General features: G+C 37.1%; 2 protein-coding genes across 2 annotated transcripts in view; both read right to left on the bottom strand.

Annotated features, from left to right (window-relative positions):
- LOC123671116 overlaps positions 1 to 20,206 on the bottom strand; it is a 42,262-nt gene extending 22,056 nt beyond the window's left edge. The window contains exons 1-2 of the mRNA XM_045604803.1: positions 19,673 to 20,206; positions 13,975 to 14,294 (exon numbers count right to left, since the gene is read on the bottom strand). Coding sequence (XP_045460759.1) covers positions 13,975 to 14,294; positions 19,673 to 20,096 — 744 coding nt within the window. The 5' untranslated portion in view covers positions 20,097 to 20,206. The remainder of the gene's footprint in view (positions 1 to 13,974; positions 14,295 to 19,672) is intronic.
- Positions 10,666 to 11,460, bottom strand: LOC123672164. The gene has a single exon (XM_045606164.1). It carries the CDS (start codon positions 11,458 to 11,460, stop codon positions 10,666 to 10,668), a length of 795 nt encoding a protein of 264 aa, XP_045462120.1.
- Positions 20,207 to 21,790: the final 1,584 nt, after the last annotated feature.

Genomic DNA, 21,790 nt, shown 5'->3' with positions numbered 1-21,790 from the left:
GCTGTGGAAAGCGTGGCAGTTGTGAGGTTGGAACCGGTGAATTCAACATTGCAATAAATATGGATGAGAAGAACCTAAAAATAATAATAAGAGAGACCTTAAAAGAGATGCTTAATCCATTCAAAAAGACTATTACAGACGAAATCCAGCAGTTGAGGGTTTCGGTACAGTACATGTCCGACGCTTTTGATGATTACAAGGTAAAATTTGAGACAATATCTGATGAAATGAAAGCGATAAGGAGAGAAAATGAGATGCTGAAGGAAAAAACGGGGACATTGGAGATGAAAGTTAATAACATGGAACAGATAGAAAAACAGAATAACATTGTAATGAGTGGTATACCAGAACAGTCGGAGGAGGTAAATACTATAATGAAAAAAGTAATGAAGGCCCTGAAAGTAGAAATTGAAGAGGGAGACATTGTTGATTGTTTCAAGATTGGAAAAACTGGCAGATCACCAATATTAGTCAAGTTAAGAAACTCTGAAACTAAGACGAAAATATTCAAGGCAGTAAAAAGAACAAAGGGAATCAAAGTCAACGAGTGTGGATTGGCAGGACCGAATAATAATATTTACTTTAATGATGATTTAACTCATCAAAATCAGATACTATTAAAGAAGGCTAGAATATTTGGAAAAAATAAGAAATACAAAAATATCTTCTGTAGTAGAGGGAAGATATATGTCGTTAAAACAGATAACGATCCACCGATAAGAATATATTCTGAAGAGGACCTTCAATAAAAAGTCCAATTGTGTTAACTGGTTAAATAAGACTTGAGAAAAAAGATAAACAGGGGAAAAAAAAAACAAAAACAAAAAAAATATATATATATATATATGTGTAAATTTATGAAAGATGGGGATACATTGAATATACTATATTTAAATATAAGAAGTCTCAGAAATAAAATGGAAGAACTACAAGACTTGATCGATACTTATGATAGTGAAATACATCTGATAGTTCTCACAGAAACATGGCTTTATCCAAATGAAAAAAAATTCTACAATATAAAAACATTTAATGCTGTTCATGACTGTAGGGACACTAGAGGAGGAGGGACAAGTATATTTATCAAGCAGGGAATAGACTACATCGATGTGGATACAACAAATGTTAGCCTGGATGATTGCAATATTCTGTCAATATACCTCCAAAAACAAAAGCTCACACTGTGGAGTGTTTACAGGCCACCAACAAGTAGTACAAATAACTTCCTTGAACAAATAGACCTAATAATGGAGAGACATAAAAATAAGTGCATTATATTGGGTGACATGAATATAGATCTATTAGGTGAGACAAAAGCAGTCACAGAATATAAGAATATCATTGGCATGAATGCATATCAAATACAGAATACCTTAACAAGAAATCAAGCCACACGAGAAACAGAGCTAACTGCCACAATACTAGATCATGTGATAACCAACAAAATATCATCCTGCAAGATTAATTTAAAGAACCACATGATATCAGATCATAAAATCATGAACATCAGTATAACAAATGATCTCGAAAAGATGAAGACCAAAAAAATCACTAGAATCAAGTTAGATGAACAAAAATGGAAACAAAGTGTACAAGAAAAACTTCTGAATGAGACAGTTAGTAACTTCAGTGAACTAACAGAAATAATAAAGCAGACAAAAATTGAAAGTTCAACAACATATACAATGAAATATAGAGAAAAAAACGGGTGGATCACAAGTGAGTACATGGAAAAACTTAAAAAAAGAAATAAAATGTATGAAAGATGGAAAAAAGTACAAAACGAATACACTATGGACGAGTTTGAAAAGCTGAAAAAGGAAGCTGAAAAACTAAAGAGGAACCTGAAAAAAAATTATGTCAATAAAAAACTTGAGGAAGCTAAGGGAAATTCAAAGAAAACATGGAAAATCCTAAATGAACTTTGCGGAAGGGAAAACAAAAGGGTTAAAACTGTAAATAAAATAGAAGACATTGACGGCAACGTGGTTGAGGATAAATACAAAATTGCCCAAGAATTTAACATACATTTTGGGAGTGTGGGAGTGAATTTGGCTGAAAAAATAAAGAAAAATAAAAAGAAATTCAAGGAGGAAGAAACAGAGAAAACCATATACCTAATGCCAACCGATCTAAAGGAAGTTCGAGAAGCTGTTAACTCCTTAAATAATAACAGTGCACCAGGTGAAGATAACCTTTCTAAACAAGATATTATCAAGTTGTTTGAGTGCATAGGAGAGAAAATAGTCCAATTTATAAACTATATATTGACGATTGGAATATTTCCAGAAGAACTCAAAACAGCAAAAATAACCCCCATCCATAAGAAAGGACAAAGTGATGATGTCAATAATTACAGGCCTATATCAATGCTCAATCATTTTTCTAAAATAGTCGAAAAAATAATAAAAACTAGACTAGTAAACTTCATAAAAAAACACTATGGGTTTGACTCACAACAATATGGATTTCAAGAACACAGTAATACATTGGGAGCTACAGTAGATCTATTGGACTATATAACAAGTGAACTAGACAAAAATAACTATGTTGTCGTGGTTTATATCGATCTGAAAAAAGTCTTCGATACGGTTGATATTGAAATACTGCTGGACAAGATTTGGAAGATGGGATTCAGAGGGGTATGCTACAGACTACTGAAAACATATTCTAAAGGACGAAAACACTTTACCAGGATTAGCAATACTGTGAGTGAAACGCAAAAAATGAAGGTTGGAATAGCACAGGGATCAGTACTGGGACCCTTGGAATATTTAATATATGTCCATAATCTGAAGTATGTACCAATAAAATCAAAGTATTTCATGTATGCGGACGATACCGTACTAGTCATGTCAGGCAGTGATGTTGAAGAGTTGGAAACGATAATAAACTGTGATCTAGATTCATATTTTGAATGGCTGTGCAATAATAAATTAAGTGTGAATGTAGAAAAAACTGTTTATATGATCATAAAATAGAAGAACAAAAAAAAGATAGATTTAGAGATATATTTAAATAACAAAAAATTGAAAGAAGTTAGTGAATACAATTACCTGGGACTGAAGATAACAAAGGATATGACATGGAACAATCATATAGAAGGCGTAATAGCTAGAATTTCACCCATGGTGGGAGCAATCAGAAAAAGTGCTCACCTACTAAATTGCGAAGGACAAAAATTACTTTATAACAGCTTTATAGAACCGCAACTTAGATATCTTCTGCCATGCTGGGGTAATGCACCAGATTATATAATGAATAGACTACAGAGGACCCAGAACAAAGCAGTTAAGAGGGAATGGTACCACTTGACTGGTCAGTTCAAAACTTAAAGGGGAATAACTATTCTTGCAGATCACCGATTTGTATGGGGTTTTCTGATAATTTCTTCAAACAATGATCTGAAAGGCAGGGACGGGCTATTTTTAATTTGCGAATGAAAAAACAAAAAAAAAAGTTGGTAACTTTTCGTTTTCCGCAAAGGAATTGATGATATGGATGAAAGGGCTTATCACTGATTTATTTTAAAATTATTCGTAAAAAAAAAACTACAGAAAAACATTTCAAAAGAGCTGAAATCAATTCGTAATAAAAAAGAATAATCGACCGTCGTATAGTGCTGCCCCTACTGTATAAATTCGCAACGAATCACCAGATTCTTCAATACTACCTACAATTTCATAATTCCGGCAACGTTGCTGCGTTATGAATCAGTTCTCAGTTAGAGTCGTAAACAGTATTAGGTGAATAGAAAGATTTCCAGCTTGTTCGTTTCTTTTCGAAAGCTTGAAGGTATGAACAGATCGACGCGGGACTTCGGGAACGGGAGCGATGCGTTCAGCGGGCAGATTGCATAGCATGCACACCTACGCGAAAATAATGAGACACGATTATTAGTATGAATCTAAAATTATGTATGAAAATGACAGTTTTTCGAAGGAAGAAGTTTTACTGCTTAAAGCCGTTGATTTTTGAAATTTGAGAACCTTTTATTGCCTTCAAAATAAATGGATCGTAATTCTGAGTAAGGAGAATCAATGCGATATTGCGATATAACAACTGATTTTTGTACGTGGTCAATTTTTGAAAATAGGCTTTTTTTTCAAATTCCAGTCCTTTTTATGCCTTCAAAATTCATGGATCGTAATCTTGAACATGGAGAATCAATGCGATATAACAACTGTTTTTTGTACGAAGGCAGTTTGTGAAAATAAGAATTTTTGGAAATTTTAGTACTTTTTCTTGCCTTCAATATAAATAAATCGTAATATTCAGCATGTTGATCAACACGATATAACAACTGACTTGAAATGAATATTGGTCATAAATGCCCATGTTCCATCATTCATCCGATATCATATTTGAATGACCATCATATTGATGGTTCATTTTGATTTGGCTAACCATAATGAGGAAAATCAATATTTTGCTCAATGAATGTGACCCGCTTATGTGAAAAGTTTCGGTGCATTTGTTTTGATTTTTTTTATTATTCCACTAAATACGTTTTTGAATCAAATTAATTTTCGTAAGAACGAAGGAATCTGAACAAATTTAGCATATACATTTTTTCTCGAACCCATCTGATAATAGTCGATCCTAACTGATATTTCTCACAACTTCGCAACCCTCTCTAAAATCAGTTTTATTGCCCATCATAAAAAGCGAGTTATTTTCTTTCAAAACATCTGGTCAATCCGTCCTAGAAAGATACCTAATACCATCTCTGTACCTGTCTTTCGAGCTCGAAGTTGCTGCATTGCCAAATGTTCGAACAACCGTTCGTACCGTTCGCTGCGATTTCATTGGCTGGCGTGTAAGAATTGAATGCCGTCAAACGTATCTGAATTCTTACATGTGGTAGAAAAGGACGGAAAATCAGAAGAACGTTTGAGATTGCTCCACTCATCCTGAAAAGTTAAGGCTTCTCAGAGGGGCTGGAGGGAGCTGAATAGGTAAACTTTGACAGATGCGCTCAAACGCAAGTGGTACCATTACCTCTTAAAACGATATACATGCTGAATTACCGAACACCAACTGAACAGCTATATAAGGACTCAACAATTATGAATATAGAACAATTGAAGATCTTTGAACAGGTAAAACTTATTTACAAAGTGAAAAACAGAAGACTGAAAACTTTAATAGGACTTAAACAAGTGAAAGAATGTCATAGTTATCAGATAAGAAAGCATGAAACCCTGAGAAATAGATTTGCCAGAACAACCAAGGCACAAGATTCGCCAGTATATAGGAGTACTGCAGCATATAATAGAATACCAGGGAACATAGTGGAAAATAATGACTATTACAAAGGACCCCGCACGTTTAGTATGGGAAATGGCTTTCCGTGAATTTGGCTGAATTTTTGATATGTTGTAGTTCTTGATGAACTGATCAGAAAAGTCCTTAGCCACAAAGCTCAAAAATGGACAGTTTTCGAGATATGGAGCTTTGAAAATGGGTTTTTTGCAATTTTCGGGGTTTTTGCTCATCAATCGGGGAGCTCTCATTTCTGGTTTTGATGGAATTTGGATGTTCGGCGGCCAGAACCCGACTGAGAAATGATCTTCCTTGGTTATATTAGGCACCGCCATCGATAATTTTTTATACACTGCTCCACATTGGCTATGAAATGAGATACAAAATCCAAGATCTTCCATACATCTTTTCATGCCACAAGATGACGCCAGAATAATTCACATGACCGAGAAACGACATATTGTGAGATTTTTTTAAGAGAGACCATAATAACTGAATCCTCATATATCTGATGTCCAATAATATCAAATATGTTAGCCGAAATGTTCATAACCAGGCATCGCGAGCTGAATGGGGGAAAATGGGAAAATCATAATCATATATCCTCAGGGATAACAATTGTGATCGCTATTGATGTCATTTACATATGATATGTGATTTTTTTCTCACAAATCTTGATAATCTGACAATGGGGTGCCAAGACATTTTCCTCAGAATGTCTCGAAATTGATGATAGCATCTCACAGACAAACGAATCCGTGAAAATGTCTGCAGTTTTGATACAATATAGTACTATCCTGGTAGAATATAGAAGTCCAAGTGTTGGAAGCAAACTATGAATGGAACTTCCGATATTAACCCACAAATTCTTGATAATTTGTGGGTTAATATAATTTTTTTTTCTATGAACTTTTTGAACTTCACACATACGAATGAATGCTATCTAATAATATAATCGTTGGCAAAATTAATGAGTAGAAACAATATAATAATGAGAGTAACATCCATAATAATAATAACAATAATGATAATAAACAAAAAACAATTTAAAATTATATTAGCAATCGCAAGAAATCTAATATAATTTTAAATTGTTTTTTGTTTATTATCATTATTGTTATGAATGTTACTCTCATTATTATATTGTTTTTTATTGATCTACTCATTCATTTCGCCAACGATTATATTATTAGATAGCATTCATTCGTATGTGTGAAGTTCAAAAAGTTCATAGAAAAAAAAATTATATTAACCCACAAATTATCAAGAATTTGTGGGTTAATATCGGAAGTTCCATTCATAGTTTGCTTCCAACACTTGGACTTCTATATTCTACCAGGATAGTACTATATTGTATCAAAACTGCAGACATTTTCACGGATTCGTTTGTCTGTGAGATGCTATCATCAATTTCGAGACATTCTGAGGAAAATGTCTTGGCACCCCATTGTCAGATTATCAAGATTTGTGAGAAAAAAATCACATATCATATGTAAATGACATCAATAGCGATCACAATTGTTATCCCTGAGGATATATGATTATGATTTTCCCATTTTCCCCCATTCAGCTCGCGATGCCTGGTTATGAACATTTCGGCTAACATATTTGATATTATTGGACATCAGATATATGAGGATTCAGTTATTATGGTCTCTCTTAAAAAAATCTCACAATATGTCGTTTCTCGGTCATGTGAATTATTCTGGCGTCATCTTGTGGCATGAAAAGATGTATGGAAGATCTTGGATTTTGTATCTCATTTCATAGCCAATGTGGAGCAGTGTATAAAAAATTATCGATGGCGGTGCCTAATATAACCAAGGAAGATCATTTCTCAGTCGGGTTCTGGCCGCCGAACATCCAAATTCCATCAAAACCAGAAATGAGAGCTCCCCGATTGATGAGCAAAAACCCCGAAAATTGCAAAAAATCCATTTTCAAAGCTCCATATCTCGAAAACTGTCCATTTTTGAGCTTTGTGGCTAAGGACTTTTCTGATCAGTTCATCAAGAACTACAACATATCAAAAATTCAGCCAAATTCACGGAAAGCCATTTCCCATACTAAACGTGCGGGGTCCTTTGTTAGAAACCTTAAAATGTATGTAAAAAATAACTAGGATCTCATAAAAAATTATGTGTTATATATATTAGAATTTAAAGTTTATTTTTGTAACAATTTACAAAGGCTCTGACACCAACATTTGTTGATTAAGAGTCAGGAATAAAGATTATTATTATTATTATTATATAATATTTTAGAGTAAATATAAGGTATTTAGTTCCATTATCCACATCCTCATTTCTGTTTAAATTTTCCCAATATGTCTCAGTGCATTTCTCAAGTTAATGTAATTTAATTATGTTTTTCTTTTCATTTTTCAATCTATGATAATATATTTCTTTTTTATTTTCAGGTCTGTACACAACAATATTGGATAATGATCCGTGATCAAATTTTGAAGAATGACTCCATAGACGTTCGAGTCTCCTGGTTGAAGACCTTTCACAAAAAGATGATCCAAACACGTTCTACTGTCAGGCCTTGTGTAATCATTGATGAGTGATGTGAAGCCAAAATAGTTGATTATATTTTTATATTCTTCTGCATGATATTCATTGCCTAATGAATTCATATTGATATCACCAGTGATAATATGTTTTTTACAATATTTTTTCTTCTCTAAATAAAGTGCCAACATTGAATTCAGTAATGAAATATTGAGGAGATTTATATAATGCAGTTAATTTAATTTTTTCTTCTCTGTATTTCATATTCAATTCTATAGCAGTGATATCTCCTAGTTTTTCGATTTCGTGTTCGAACACAATATTTTCTCCTACATACAATTGAACCATCATTTTTATTGTATTTCCCTTCATTGTAAACGGTTTCGTAACCCTTCAAATTGAACAAATTGATATCATTTACTTTAAATGTTTCCGTTAGTACAATTATGTCAAATTCTATCATAGTCTCTTCCAAAAAAAGTTCAAACTCTTCAAAATTCATTTTTTTCGGCAACCGTCCGGGAAGTGCTCACTTTCCGGACGCTTTTTCCCTGAGAAAGTAGCATTTCCCGGCCTAGTCCGGAAAGTACGTACTTCCCGGACTAGGCCGGAAAAGAATCATAGAATCCATAGCAATCGAGATAACGGCTGACAGTTCATATGAAATTAGTTGTCAAAAATTTGCATGTTTTTTTATCGCAATCGCAATAAAGTATGGAAAGCAGCAGCGATAGTGTTATTTTACATGGTTGCCGAAAAAATATTGTAGGCAACACGCCCGAAAATGTTTTTTTTGGACTCACAGACTTCCAGGACTCGCTCACGCTCGTCCTGGAATTTTGTCTATTCGTCCAAAAAAACCCTATTTTCCGGACTTGTTACGTAAATTACTATTATGCTCCTTATATCCATCTGAAAAATATTGAACTTTTTCTCAATCTTAATTTTATTAATTTCATTAATATTTTCAATGATAACAGTATCAAAGTCCTCATTTCGATATTGTCTTATTCAAGGGTCCATTTCGATTTCAGAAATTCATGTAAGTTCACAGAATACAATTTTAATATTATTCAATAGCCTTTTACCCAAATTAATTCAGTTCCATATATTCCAAATGAAATTTTTAGTATATACAATATGTATTCACCGGTATTTACTCACCGTTCTAAGTAGAAGTTAATTTTTCCCTCTCTGATGTGTACTTAGGTCTTAGCTTCATACCAGTACTCTTTGTCTTTGGGGGAAATCCGCTAGTATTGGAGAATACCTTCTTATGAGTTGGCAGATGTGGTGTGTTATGGACTTTCCTATTTTTCTCTTGTGCACTTGATGCCCCTGGCTTCTCTTCCCGCCTTACGTTATTTTGTTCTTTCTTTTTGCCATCAACATTTCCATAACTTTGGCTAGGTGTATTTGGAGCACTATTTGCTTTCAGAAATTTCTTGTTTGATGGCTAGCAGTTCTGGATCTTAGGCTCCATATTGGGTTTCTATTGGTGACAGCTTCTTCGAAAAGAACGCCAGTGGTTGCCATTCGCTGTTGACCATTTGCTGAAGGGTCGCTCCGACTGCAATGTCTGATGCGTCGGTCACCAGGGCTAGAGGTGCACTATCCTTGGGGTGTGCCAACAATGTTGCTGAGGCTAGCATCTTCTTCCCTTCTTCAAATGCTGTAGTGGCTTCTGGGGTATACTGGATTTTCACCTTTCCTTTTAACGTGGGAACTAGAAGGTCGTTGAGCGGTGCCAATGTCTGTGATGCTCTGGGTAAGAAACTAAGATAGAAATTTAACATACCCAAGAATCTTCGAAGGTCTTTGGCGGTTGACGGTTGGCTGTACTCCAGGATGTCTTGGACTCTATCTGGCGGTGGTTTCGTACCTTCAGCAGAGACGAGGTAGCTTAGGAATTTCACTTCTTGTTGTCCGAAAATACACTTCGCTGGATTGAGAACGATGGAGTATTTTCGGAATCTTTCGAATATGATGCGAAGATGTTCTATATGCTCCTCTAGATGCAGAAGTCCAGTCCTCGATAAATCTCTGGAAGGTCTGAGCAGCGGTCTTGTGTCCAAAGTCATGAATGAGAACTCGAATAACCCAAATGGAGTCGTGGTGGCAGTCTCAAGTATGTCTTTTTCGGCTAGGGGAATCTGGTTGTACGCTCGCACTAGATCGAGGGTAGAGAAGATCTTCTTCCCTTGGAGGATGTGAGCATAGTCCTGTTTGTGCGTCACAAGATACTGGTCGGGGATAGTCCGGGCGTTCAAGGCAAGGTAATCTCCGCACGGTCTCCATTCTTCTGAACCCTTCTTCGGTGCGAGGTGTAGCGGGGACGACCATGGACTGTTCGACGGACGGGCGATTCCTAGTCGGAGCATGGCTTCGAACTCCTTCTTGACTGCCTTGAATTTCTCTGGTGCCAAGCGCCGTGGTCTCGATGCAACAGGTGGTCCATTGGTCGTTTTGATGTGAAGCCTGGTCTGGTGTGTGATTCGTCCAGGGGATCCTTCTGGACGGGTAATTTCTGGGAAAGCCATTAATGGCTGATGGTATCTGGAGAATCCGTCGACTGTCTTGACTTCTGGGATGTTGCAGTCAGTCACTTTTCCTCAAGTTGTGAGTTGGGTGGTTCCGTCCAAAAGTCTTTGGTTTCTTACGTCCACGAGCAGATTGTAGAAGCTCAGAAAGTCGACACCGATGATGGGTTTGGATGACAAACCTCCAGGTGAAATCTCGCTGCTGATAGGACGTAGACTCTCTGCCGTTGATTGCACTTCGTGGGAAGAAGCACAGATCTGCTCCAGTGTCTACCAGAAACTCCAGCTTGGAGTACCTATCGGTGATAAACAGGCGTGCTTCGAAAGGCTGGGATCACTGGCCGCCCCTAGTGAAGGCCCCCCTCGTTTCCCGAGGTGTAGTTGCAGGGCTGTCTGCATCTAGTGGACCTGGCTCCAGATCTCCAATGATACCACTTGCCGTCGATTGGTTGTCTGCCTCGACTATGACTTCTTGGATGATGCTCGGAATGGCCTCGGCTCCTGTCTCTCCGGGATCGGTATGCTTGGGCTGCCAGTTCGACTCTCAGAGTCGCTATCTCCTGGTTGAGACATAGTGTGAGCTGTGCTAGTTTAGCACTGATGATGGCCTCGATGCTAGTTGTCTCGTTCACCAGTTGTACGGGAGGTCGGAATGCTTCCATGATGTGGTCTGCGTGGACGGATAACTCTTGGAGGCTGCTGTCTTTTACGATGGCCAACGACTCCTGGACGCTTTTGGACAGACGGTTCATCCATAGCGATTTCATGAGATTCTCCGGAAAAGCTGAATCAGCAAGTCCCTGTAAATATCGTAGAAATTGTGTGGGCTTACGGTCTCCCATTTCTTCTCGCACCAGGAGGCGTCGGGTCTTCTCCTCTTGAGTGGCACACAGACGTCGAATCAATTCCGTCCTCAATTTGTGGTAGGCCTTGTCGTTGGGTGGATTAATTATGATGTCCTTCACTTCTGTCGCATATTTGGCTGGTAGGGCACCCACGGTATAGCCAAACTTAGTCGGGTCCTGTGTCACCCTCGCGCTGTGGAAACTTCCTTCAGCCATGGCGAACCATAACACAGGATATATGGTGACAAATTCTGGCATCCGGAAGGCGACTCTTGATACCTGGGATTCTTGTGACATTTTTCTTCGGGATTCGCTTCTTCTGCAAATCACGTCGGGGTCACCAATTTGTGGGTTGTGATCCTTATACTGTGACTAACTAGTAGTTCACGGCCAAGGACAAATAAGGGAAATAAAAGAACGGGATGAAAACACTTATTCAATTTATTTCTAACCCACTAAAAAGTAAAATGTGTGAAGAAGATGATATTTAGATCTAATCGTTTTTAATCGGCTGGACACTTGGGTCGTTGCGGTTCGGTCGCAGGTACTTTTCGCCGGTCTCGGGAACAGGTGTGAAAATCTTTACTCTTCTCGTTGTCGGTGCAAGTGTTGCACATATGTAGTTATAGACTGGACTGAACTCAATTGAATTATTCGCCCTGAAATGCCGAGTTTTATGGGTATTCAGGCCGTTTTTCATTCGACCGTGAACAAAGTCTTTCTACGGATCCCTTAGAGGTGGGGCTTTGATCATTCCAAGTTTTTACACCGAGTTTTTCTGTTTTCAGCATTTTGGTTCGAAATTTAATTCAACTCGAATATTTTCGAGGGAATCGATGGTTTCCCTACAATTGTAAAAAAGCTCATGTCATTAATCCCCCTACGGACCGCACTGGTCTATGCGAATCATAAGAATGAAAATTAAGTGATAGCCAATGAAAAAAACAAAAACTCCTCCTATGAAACGTGGACTATTTCAACCAATAGAAACAACCATACTGGCACATTCAGGTTTCAGAGACGATCCGCATTAAATTCCCTGGGAATGAATTCTAGAAATTTGGACAAACCTTGTATAACCGCAATATTCTGGCTTACTCCAAGTGATTTTGGAAATACTATACTTTTTTGTCTTTGCACCATCTGGATACTTGGCTTAGTTTGGATTCAATAACATAATTTATTCTCGTAATATCAGCGACATGTGCTTCATCAAGGTCGATGACACTGTCAGTATGAGATCTGATACTAGTAACTTAAATTGTAATTAAGTATTGATATTGATTTATAGACCGCAAGGCAGATATTACGAGTCCGGCAAATGCTAAGCAAGAGGGAACTACGCAACCTAGTGAATTGTGAACAGAACTTAATGTTTGGTCAGCTATTTGACAGTGGGATGCTTTGTCGCTCAATTGACGACGAATAAAAGATCAGCTTGATTTGTTGAATGATCAAATGATGAAGTTGATGTAGTTTATTGTCCACTTAAGAGTTATTTCTTGTGGCAGTTGTTGTAGAAGTGCTATTTATGTTTCTGTTTTCAGTACTTGATTAAACGCAGGTTCTCATGTCAAGCGCAAAACGCGAGTTGAAGGCACGTTAGATTTCTGTATAGGGTGCGCGTTGAATGCTACATTTGTTGAAAATGGAAGTAGACACGGAATCTAAGGTGATTTTATACTGACGGCAGGAACGAAGAGCTTTTCTTCATTTTGATTTCCTTTACAGAATATCAAGATGAGTTCTTCCCAAGCCCGTTTCTTTGCGTATAGGTTCACACGAGGGTTCACATGACAAGCGCTCAACGCGCATTGAATTCACGCTAAATTTTAGCGTAGTGTTCACATGGAGGGCGCTTGTCGAGCGTTGAACTTATACTAAAAAACATTCGATAACCGTTTGAAATTTGCACGCCGTTGCATGTCGATTTGGCGTAATGTGCAATGAATGGAGTATTTTATATGGGCCTTAGGTGAACCTGTTTTGCATAAAATATCGTAAAATCTGTATGTACGCACTAATTATGCCAGATTGAGAGAATTATGACGATACATTTTCTAGTCTCAGATTATACCGAGCGTCCTGTGCAACAGACGGACAATGTTCGAGAATATTCAACACATTAACACATCAACGAAGTGAAAGTTGATTGATTTACAGTCGGCCGAATCCTGAGCTGCCCGAATGCAAATAGACTGGAAGCCGGCTTCCAAAGAGCCTGGTGAGAGGGCTCCATAAGAGCTACTTTGGTAAATTGCTTAGTTAATTCTGAAGTCAAAAGCTAAACATCTATATCTCAATTGTTAGCTTTGAAATAACATTTACGATGGGTTTCATAAAACTTTGATTGACCAGTCTCCTGGTTGATTGTATTTTGAAATCTATGAAGATGCCAAAAATGAGTGAAATTGAACACAGAAATGATGTGATCGACTAAACCACTATAAAATTTTTATGAAACCCACCAAAAACAATTTTAATTTCTGATCTAATGAGTGCATATATTTGGGGATTAAAATGTTTACTTTTCAGGATAAACTCTGAATTCAAATGATCATATGACAAGATGAGCATTCTTATCAAGTGACGTTTGCATACCCTTTTTCCTTAATAACAAAGAAAAGGATAATGGACATTTCGTGCTAGCCGCAGGCACGTGTTTCGGGCTTTCGGCCCTCATCAGTACGGTGAAAAAGTGTTGAAATGAACAACACTTACTCCAAGAGGTCGTCTTGTCAGAACCGAACATGCATCATATTCAACAATATAATATAGAACTGTCTTGAAAAACATGAATATTTTAATTACCTATACCTTAAATAAATGGTAATCCGCAACTGTGTCGCTATAGCTGCCAATGTATTGTACCGTATATTTCCAATCTTGCACGAAATACCACTGTCCCATAAATTCTTTTATCTTCTTTTTGGTTCCGTCGACGGTGAAATGTTTGATAGTTGGCCAACCAGAAAATTCTTTTTTTTCAACCGATGATAAACTGGAGTTGTCAACCAGAGAGGCCTTTTCTTCTGGAGGTGGTTTTGTAGCATCGCAAATGCATGGAATTTCTGTTACACCTCCTTCGCCCTCGCATCCAAGAGCAGTGTTGAAAAGATTTTCGCATACGTCTATTCATGAGACGAAATAAATTAAAATTTAACATGAAAGGTGTACCTCAACTAAATATCCCTAGATTATAAATATCAGATTATTTTATAGAGTAATTTGAACTGTTAGAATTCACAGCCTCCTATTTTCCGAACCGAGTAAAATAGCCCAGGAAAGTTAGTGCTAAAAAGGGAACTAGCTCCTAAAAATTGCCCAAGAGCATGAAATCGTTTTAACCCTTTTTGGAGCTCCTGACTTACGGGTATCTGAGTTTGCGAAGATTTCTAGGTTGTGCTTCAGATTTGAGAGCCGAAAAACCAACCGCGAAATTTTCGCACTTTTTTCAGTATTTCGCTTATAACTCGAAAAGCACGCATCCTATATAAAATTTTGTTCACTTCAAAGAACATTGAATTTGGCGTCTGATGGTTTGAAACAGTGGAATCGGTTGAGCCGTTCAGCCAAAATTGACATTCAAAGATAGATGATTTTTACAAATTCAGCTTAAAAGTTGACAATCCTCAACTTCATTAGAAGTTTTAAGCTCTCAAGCTGAGGTTGTAAAGGCGTCAGCCTGTAGGTCGAAAAGGACAGCAACGATTGAAGAATGCCATAGAACAAACGGGTATGAAATTTAATTTAGAATCAGACGCTTCCTGAAATTTGAAATTCATTGACTCCAGTGCTGAGATATGAATTTTAAACCGAAAGAGTTCGTAGTGCCTTATTTCCGCTAAGGGAGTACAACGCAGGAACCTTCGTCTGAACTCAAAACTTCTACGAAAGAATAAAGTGCTGCCTTTTCAAGCAGTGATTTCGAAGGTAATAATAAATGGTAAAAGTATTCCTATTAGTTCAGATACCATGTTCCGCAGAATCCCTTTCAATTTGAAATCACTACAGGAACTCGAATCCTATTTCTCATTTGAGTTAGTCCTCTGTCCAGTAGCGCTCTTCGATGATAATGAAAAGATGTGGAAGACAAAGAAATCAGATCTCTACAAAGTTGTATTCTCAAAAGATTCGCGTTTTGTTGTGAATGCAGTTTCTTATTGCACAGTGTTGTATGGAATACCATGGAAAAGTTTTCGACAAAAATCACAAAGTACTTGAACTACGTTCATAGGAATTTTGGATAATTGATGTATTGTCTTCGATGGGTACCCTGAGAATTGCAAAAAAAGCACCAAGTCAGCTGAACGAGCCCGTAGAACCTGAACCGTGTCATCTCCTTCTGTGATATTCAATGAATCGATGAAAGAACGATTCCTCGACAACAAAAACAACAAGATATGTCTAATGCCATGCTGATAGACAAGTTTATAGGTGCAGGTATCCAAGTTAGACAGGCCGTTGAGGATGGAGATACAATGAATGTTGTAACTACGGTAGAAAGATCCAGGCATGGAAATAATATGTTTATTGTGGACGCAGATTTAATCGTTTTGCTGACTTACCAAATAGTAATCAACAGCGAAGATTAGTCACAGTTAATTGACATCATATTCTTAAAGAAACGCGGACAGGGCAATCAGCAAATCATGATCCATAACCCTAACAACAGCTAGATATCCTTAGATGCAAAACGACACATCTTATTTCCCCATGACGACAAGGCAAGGTCGAATTCTTCCAAACTCTTGCCAAAAATCCTCATGTCCTAAGTGTTATCTCGGTTTTCCGCGAACACAAAGCCACTCCTAACCAGGTTGCTGATGCTGGAGCGAAATTTACTGCAGCATTTTACTCAGGCAACAAAAGGCAGTATCTCAACCAACTGAGATATCAATTCTTTCAGAGGGTCATCTGTAATTACACTTTGAACTTAGCGTCGTTGCCCCCAGGTGAAATGGCCGCTAAGCCATTTGCATCCTCTGCAATGCCTCTCTGCAATCCTCTGCATGCATGCCTCAATTCACTCGGTGAGCATCATGACATAACTATCGACTCTTCTGAATTCCCGTGTACTTCCGAAGACGAAGATGACCTGGCACAGAAGGATCAACCGTAGAACTGGAGGAATAGCAGCTAGAACTGAAGTATGAAAAGGAGTTCCCTGAACAAACCGGACCCTCTAAAAAGAAGACGAATTCCTGATAATCAGTGTAATACAGGAGCTACTGAGACGTGGTTCTGCCCAAAAGGTCGGATCAATGTTTACCACATAATTGTATGACCCATGTGAATGACTCCTTGTTAATCGTAAATTGTGAAGATCTTTTTTTTTATTAGTTATAGTACATACTTTGATATAATGAGCAACTTTTTCATTTTCTTTTTTATGTTCTATTTTCTTTGATATTCTGGCAAGGCATTAATGATGGATGGTTACTTCGTGATCATAGCTTCATAATGATTTTTTGAGTTTAAATTTTTATATGAGTTGAATAAATAGAATGTTACTCTAAAAAAAGTAAGAAGCTCTATGAACTCTTCCGCTTTAAAATTCAAATATCAGCACTGGAGTGATCAAATTTCAAAAAGCATCTGATTCACAATTAAATTTTATACATGTTTGTTTTCATGGCATTTTTTAAACGGTGCAGTCCTTTTCGACTTATAGACGTTAGAAGTTGAGGGTTATCAACTTTTAAGATGAGTTTGTAAAAATAATCTATCTTTGACGGTCAATTGCGGCTAAACGGCTTAACTGATTCCAATGTTTCAAACGCCATCCGACGCCAAATTTAATGTTCTTTAAAAATAAAGAGAACGAAATTTTATGTAGTTTCCTTCTTTTTCGAGCCTTCTCATTGAAATATCAATATCTTTTTTTCCTCGTTGTATCAATAATCCAGCCGACAAACCAAAAAAGTGGAGTCAGCTGGAAAAAATTCCGAACTCAAAATAGCAAAAATTGGCAAAAAACAAAAATTTCGACCCTCTAACTATCAATTACTATCGGTTCTATGGCAATTATTGTAATCACTCATCAATATCGACATATTAAAACAAAGGGAGGTGGAGGGGGGAGGTAGCTTCGACTAAGAGCCTATGTTTTCGTGAAATTTAGATATTTCAATGTTATCACCTCACTGTAAATTCCTTTCAACCCATAATTATTTTGAACCTTATCAACTATATCAACTAGATAAAATCAAAAAATAATAACCAAGAATTAATTGGAAATAATGATATGAATAAGAATAATGGTATTACATACAATAATACAAGCATAGGTATACAATTTGTGTACAAGAACGTGTTGGAGCCACCAACAATTTGCTGCACTTGGGGGTTGCTGCACTATTCTCGACGTCGTCGTCGTAGCCTATGTTTCGGGTCCATCGACATGTCTAGAAGAGGTGTAAAGATGAAATTTTCCTCACTTTCGTCCTTAGTATCAACTTCGCAGGTGTCAGGCTGAGGGCTGTTTTAGCATGCTGTGCTCACGCAGTGCTTGAATACTGTGGAGCACATCACACCAGCTTTTCTACAGTGGCAGCTAGCGGTAGTGCACCTAGTTATACCCATGAATCGGAGTAGTTTTGGTGTAGCATCTATTGTTGTTGTTGTGGTGTTGGGAACCATCATCTGATACATCTATATCACCATCTTCTTCTCGATACCAAAGGGTGCTGAGATGCTTTCGCACCCACTTATAGCGTGAAGGAAAAGTATGTCCTGAAGGCCCATGTTTGAAAGAGTGGGAATAATAAAGGACGGTTGGGTGTTGCCGTTTTCACTTTTCTGGAAGTAGACTTTTTTTTTTTGAAAACCCAAAGCATTCAGCAACACTAAAAAAAATCAATGCCTTCCACTGTAATGACTACACTGTCGTGCTCCTCGGAAACTGAAACAGCAATCTGTACGTTCGAAGTATCAGCGACTTCTATTAGCTGTTTGATTTGGATTCCCCTGTTTTCCAGTTCCATCTTCAGCATAATTATAAAATTCATCCTTATTGTGTCATTGGAGCGAAGTTTTCACCTGCGTGATGGTGCTGACTGAGGTTGCCTTGGAAAACACAAACTTCATAGAGGGGTTCAGCAAGGAACCCCTTGGTGCTTTGGTAGCTGATCTCACTACTAAAACCATAAAAAACCCTATGATATTGCTCTCAAAGTGCTTTTTGATGTAGTCCTTGTAGTTTTGGTAGACTACCTGGAATGTTGCTTCGCTTGAAGTCGTCCAAACCACTCTATGAGGCAGGAATCCTGCATCAATTACTTTGCAATTTTTCTTCACCGAATTCAATTTTACTGGCGATGGCAAGGAGTGTATCGCACAACATTTTTCTTTAATTCCTCTAATTTTGATCGGGTGCATCTCGGCTTAGGAAAAAGTTTACAAAAATACAAAATTAGAGAGAATTCAATTATTTTTAATTAATTCTGACTCCAATTTCATTATTGAATCAATTCCTGGTTAATATTTATTGATTTCAACTACATAGTTGATCTTGATAGTAAGGTAAGGTGACATGCCTCGATAACATTGAATTAACTTCACTTCACAAAAACAGGCACTTGGTCAGAGCTACATAAAACAAACCCCCCACCCTCCCTATATTTGAGTATGTCGATGTTGATGAGTAGGTAATGACAATAATTACCATAGAACCTATTGTAATTGATAGTTAGAGGGTCGAAACCTTTGTTTTTTTGCCAATTTTTGCCATTTTGAGTAAATTCCTCTAGTTTTGATCGGCTGTGTCTCGGTTAAAATTAGGTTTAGAAAAAAGTTTATGTGTACAGAATTAAAGAAAATTTAATTCTCTACAATTTTGAAAATGAACATTTTGGTAGAAAACAAATTAAGTTAGAAGATATGAGCAAAAAACCAAAAAAGTCCAAAAATGTTGAGGTTCTTCGTCTCTCCTCAAGTAAGGAAAGGCTCCTCATGTTGGATAACTTGACAGTCATCCCACAGCACCATCGAACAACCTCTGTAAGTTTCGGAATTTTTTCCAGGTAAGATGTATAAATCTACTGAACTATAAGGATTTCATTTTATTTATTTATTTATTAGTTTGTCGCTTGGACGACACGGAGAAAATCATATTTTATCGATAATTTTACTTGAAATACTAATTTTTGTCATAACATGCCAAGTTAGTCGAATATAATTTTTTCTTATCGGAAACGATCAAAGTTGGATGACGTAATTTGAAAAAATTGAAAAGTTGGAAATAGGTATCAGTGGATCATCCACAAACCCAAATCTTGCGCCCTATCAACAAAAACAATGACATTATTTGAAACGGTTGGTTTGAGATTTGTTTATTTTTCTTGAAGCCGAAGCTGTTGTGATAATACTTCCAAACGAAATCAATTGGATTGTTTCAAGAAATTTTTTCAATGATCATGGCAGTAAAAAGTTATGGAGTAGTAGGATTGATTGCATTATAAATATAGCAAATCATCCATGATTTTGGTGATGAAGTCTATCAACTCACCAACAGATATATCAATGATCTCATCCACGAACATCTCAGCGAAAAGTTCGATATTTGCAAACTTAATACATCTAATTTTGTCCGGGATCGATACTTCAGACACCTGTTCTTCAATGGTTTCACCACTACTTGTTTCCGCCTGCTCTTCCTCCTTCTCCTTCGCTTCAATATCTTGTTTCATCTGGTGGGCGACTTCAAAATGTTGTGGAAGGGCATCTGTTTCCGGAATCCACTTGTTTTCCGATAAGGTCATTTTTTTCATAATGCTAGCAATGGCAGTTGTTGACCTCCTTCCTCCGCCTTTGGTCCCAAGCATAAGCATATAAGTTAACTCATCTATATCATCCAATGAACGTTTTCTTGAAACAGGACGCGCGGATGATTTCTGAATTTTGCTTATTCTGTTAGATAAGTACATTTTCATAAGCTTTTATATGAGATGATCCGATGAAATAGTGGATTTTGCTTAGTTATTCCTGACAAAAAAATATTTGTGAACTAAAGATCATTTTGACAGATCTGTTGCACGTGCTTCTTGATTAGGCGTATAGATTTCTATGAATCATATACAGTGGCTAGTAAATAATCAGTAATTATACTGGTGCACGCCAAGTTTCTAAATAAAACTATACTCATTCTTCTTCTTCAACCAGGACAGTGGCTACTATGGGTCCACTACACTCATTCTTGAAAATTTCAATGACTCTATAGTTTGTTTTCAAGATTCTATGATTGAGAACGCTTGTCAATGGCTTTTGAACAAATAAAAGAAAACTGATAAATAAACAGAGGACGAAAAGAAAATGCTTCATTTCACTCATTTCTATATAAAGAGTGTCCCAAAATTAACGATTAAGATTTGAATTGAATAGAAAATACATTCTTTAGACTATTGATTGTAATTTTTAAATCGAATCATATAGTACATCGGATAGGGCTAGTTATGCAATAAACATCGTGCATATATATATCGGTTTTGCATATACATACGCACTCGTTTGTCGAAATGTTTATGATCATTCTTAATAAATGTGGCTGAATTTCGTTCATGCAACGTTGTTTCTCCTCCTTCAATCCACGCAAGATGGAGGGTTTGTTGACAAAGACTTGTGATTTGAAATGGCCCCTCAGTGGCGACGCTAGGGGGAGAGGGGACAGGGGGGCCCGCCCCCCTAAAATTCTGCTGCCCACCACTGAATTTTGATAAATTAAGGCTAAGAGATTAGCAGTACTTTAATGCCGCTTTACTTTGGCCTCCCCAAAAATAATCCGGCCCCCCCCTGTTTTTAAAAGTTGGAGTTGCCACTGTGACCCCATAAAAATGTATCAAAGGTGTTGAATAACACGATCTAAGGGGCCAATTCTGATCACCGAAACGAGAAAGTACACGATCTGGAAATGTCTCATGGAGTAATTGAAGTGTTTCACGGGCTGTTTGGCATGTGGCACCGTCTTGTTGAAACCACATATTGGCCAAATCAATATCATCCAATTTTGGTAAAAAGAACTGTGATATCATGTCGCGATATCGAGCACCAGTAACAATCAGATTTCTTCAGCGAAAATTCTTACAACTGATTTACTGTTGTGTCCGCTGAACGCAGTCATTGTCAACACTCTGCTGAATACATTGCGGCAAATTTAAATATTGCGTTGATTTTGGAACTCCGTTTAGATTCGAAAAAATTGATTAGTTTTTTGTTTTTGAGCCGTCAATCACAATCAGACAATGTTTCATATAACGTTGAAGGAAAAATATCATCACTGTAATCCTTGGAAAATTCTCTATCTTTTTGAATTGTCACTTTCGATTTTACGACATCAAATAAGGGTAGGGGAAAGGGAGAAATCTGACTGAAATACCTGTAACTTCAGTTTGGCTCAACATTTTTGTGCAAATTAGATCTCGTCTGGGAGATAATATCTTGTTGATTGAGGACAAAATATACGCGCTAAGTCAGAAGTTCATTGTTTTACTCAGAAATTTCAAATGTAATGATAGGATTTTTTTAACAGAAACAGAAGTTCCATCAAATTTGTAAGAAGAAACCTGAGGGTCGGAAAGCGATAGTTTCAGGCGTTCTGAAGTTATGGCCGAAAGAAGATATTTTTCAACTC

The sequence above is a fragment of the Harmonia axyridis genome, chromosome 1 (genome assembly GCF_914767665.1).
Source record: "Harmonia axyridis chromosome 1, icHarAxyr1.1, whole genome shotgun sequence".
NCBI lineage: Eukaryota > Metazoa > Arthropoda > Insecta > Coleoptera > Coccinellidae > Harmonia > Harmonia axyridis.
The sequence above is the reverse complement of the archived record's forward strand: the minus strand, read 5'-3'. Positions and strand labels throughout refer to the sequence as shown.

What these genes read in the sequence shown, in the direction of transcription:
- LOC123672164 (XM_045606164.1), bottom strand. Translation starts at nt 11,460, where the DNA reads ATGTCACAAGAATCCCAGGTATCAAGAGTCGCCTTCCGGATGCCAGAA.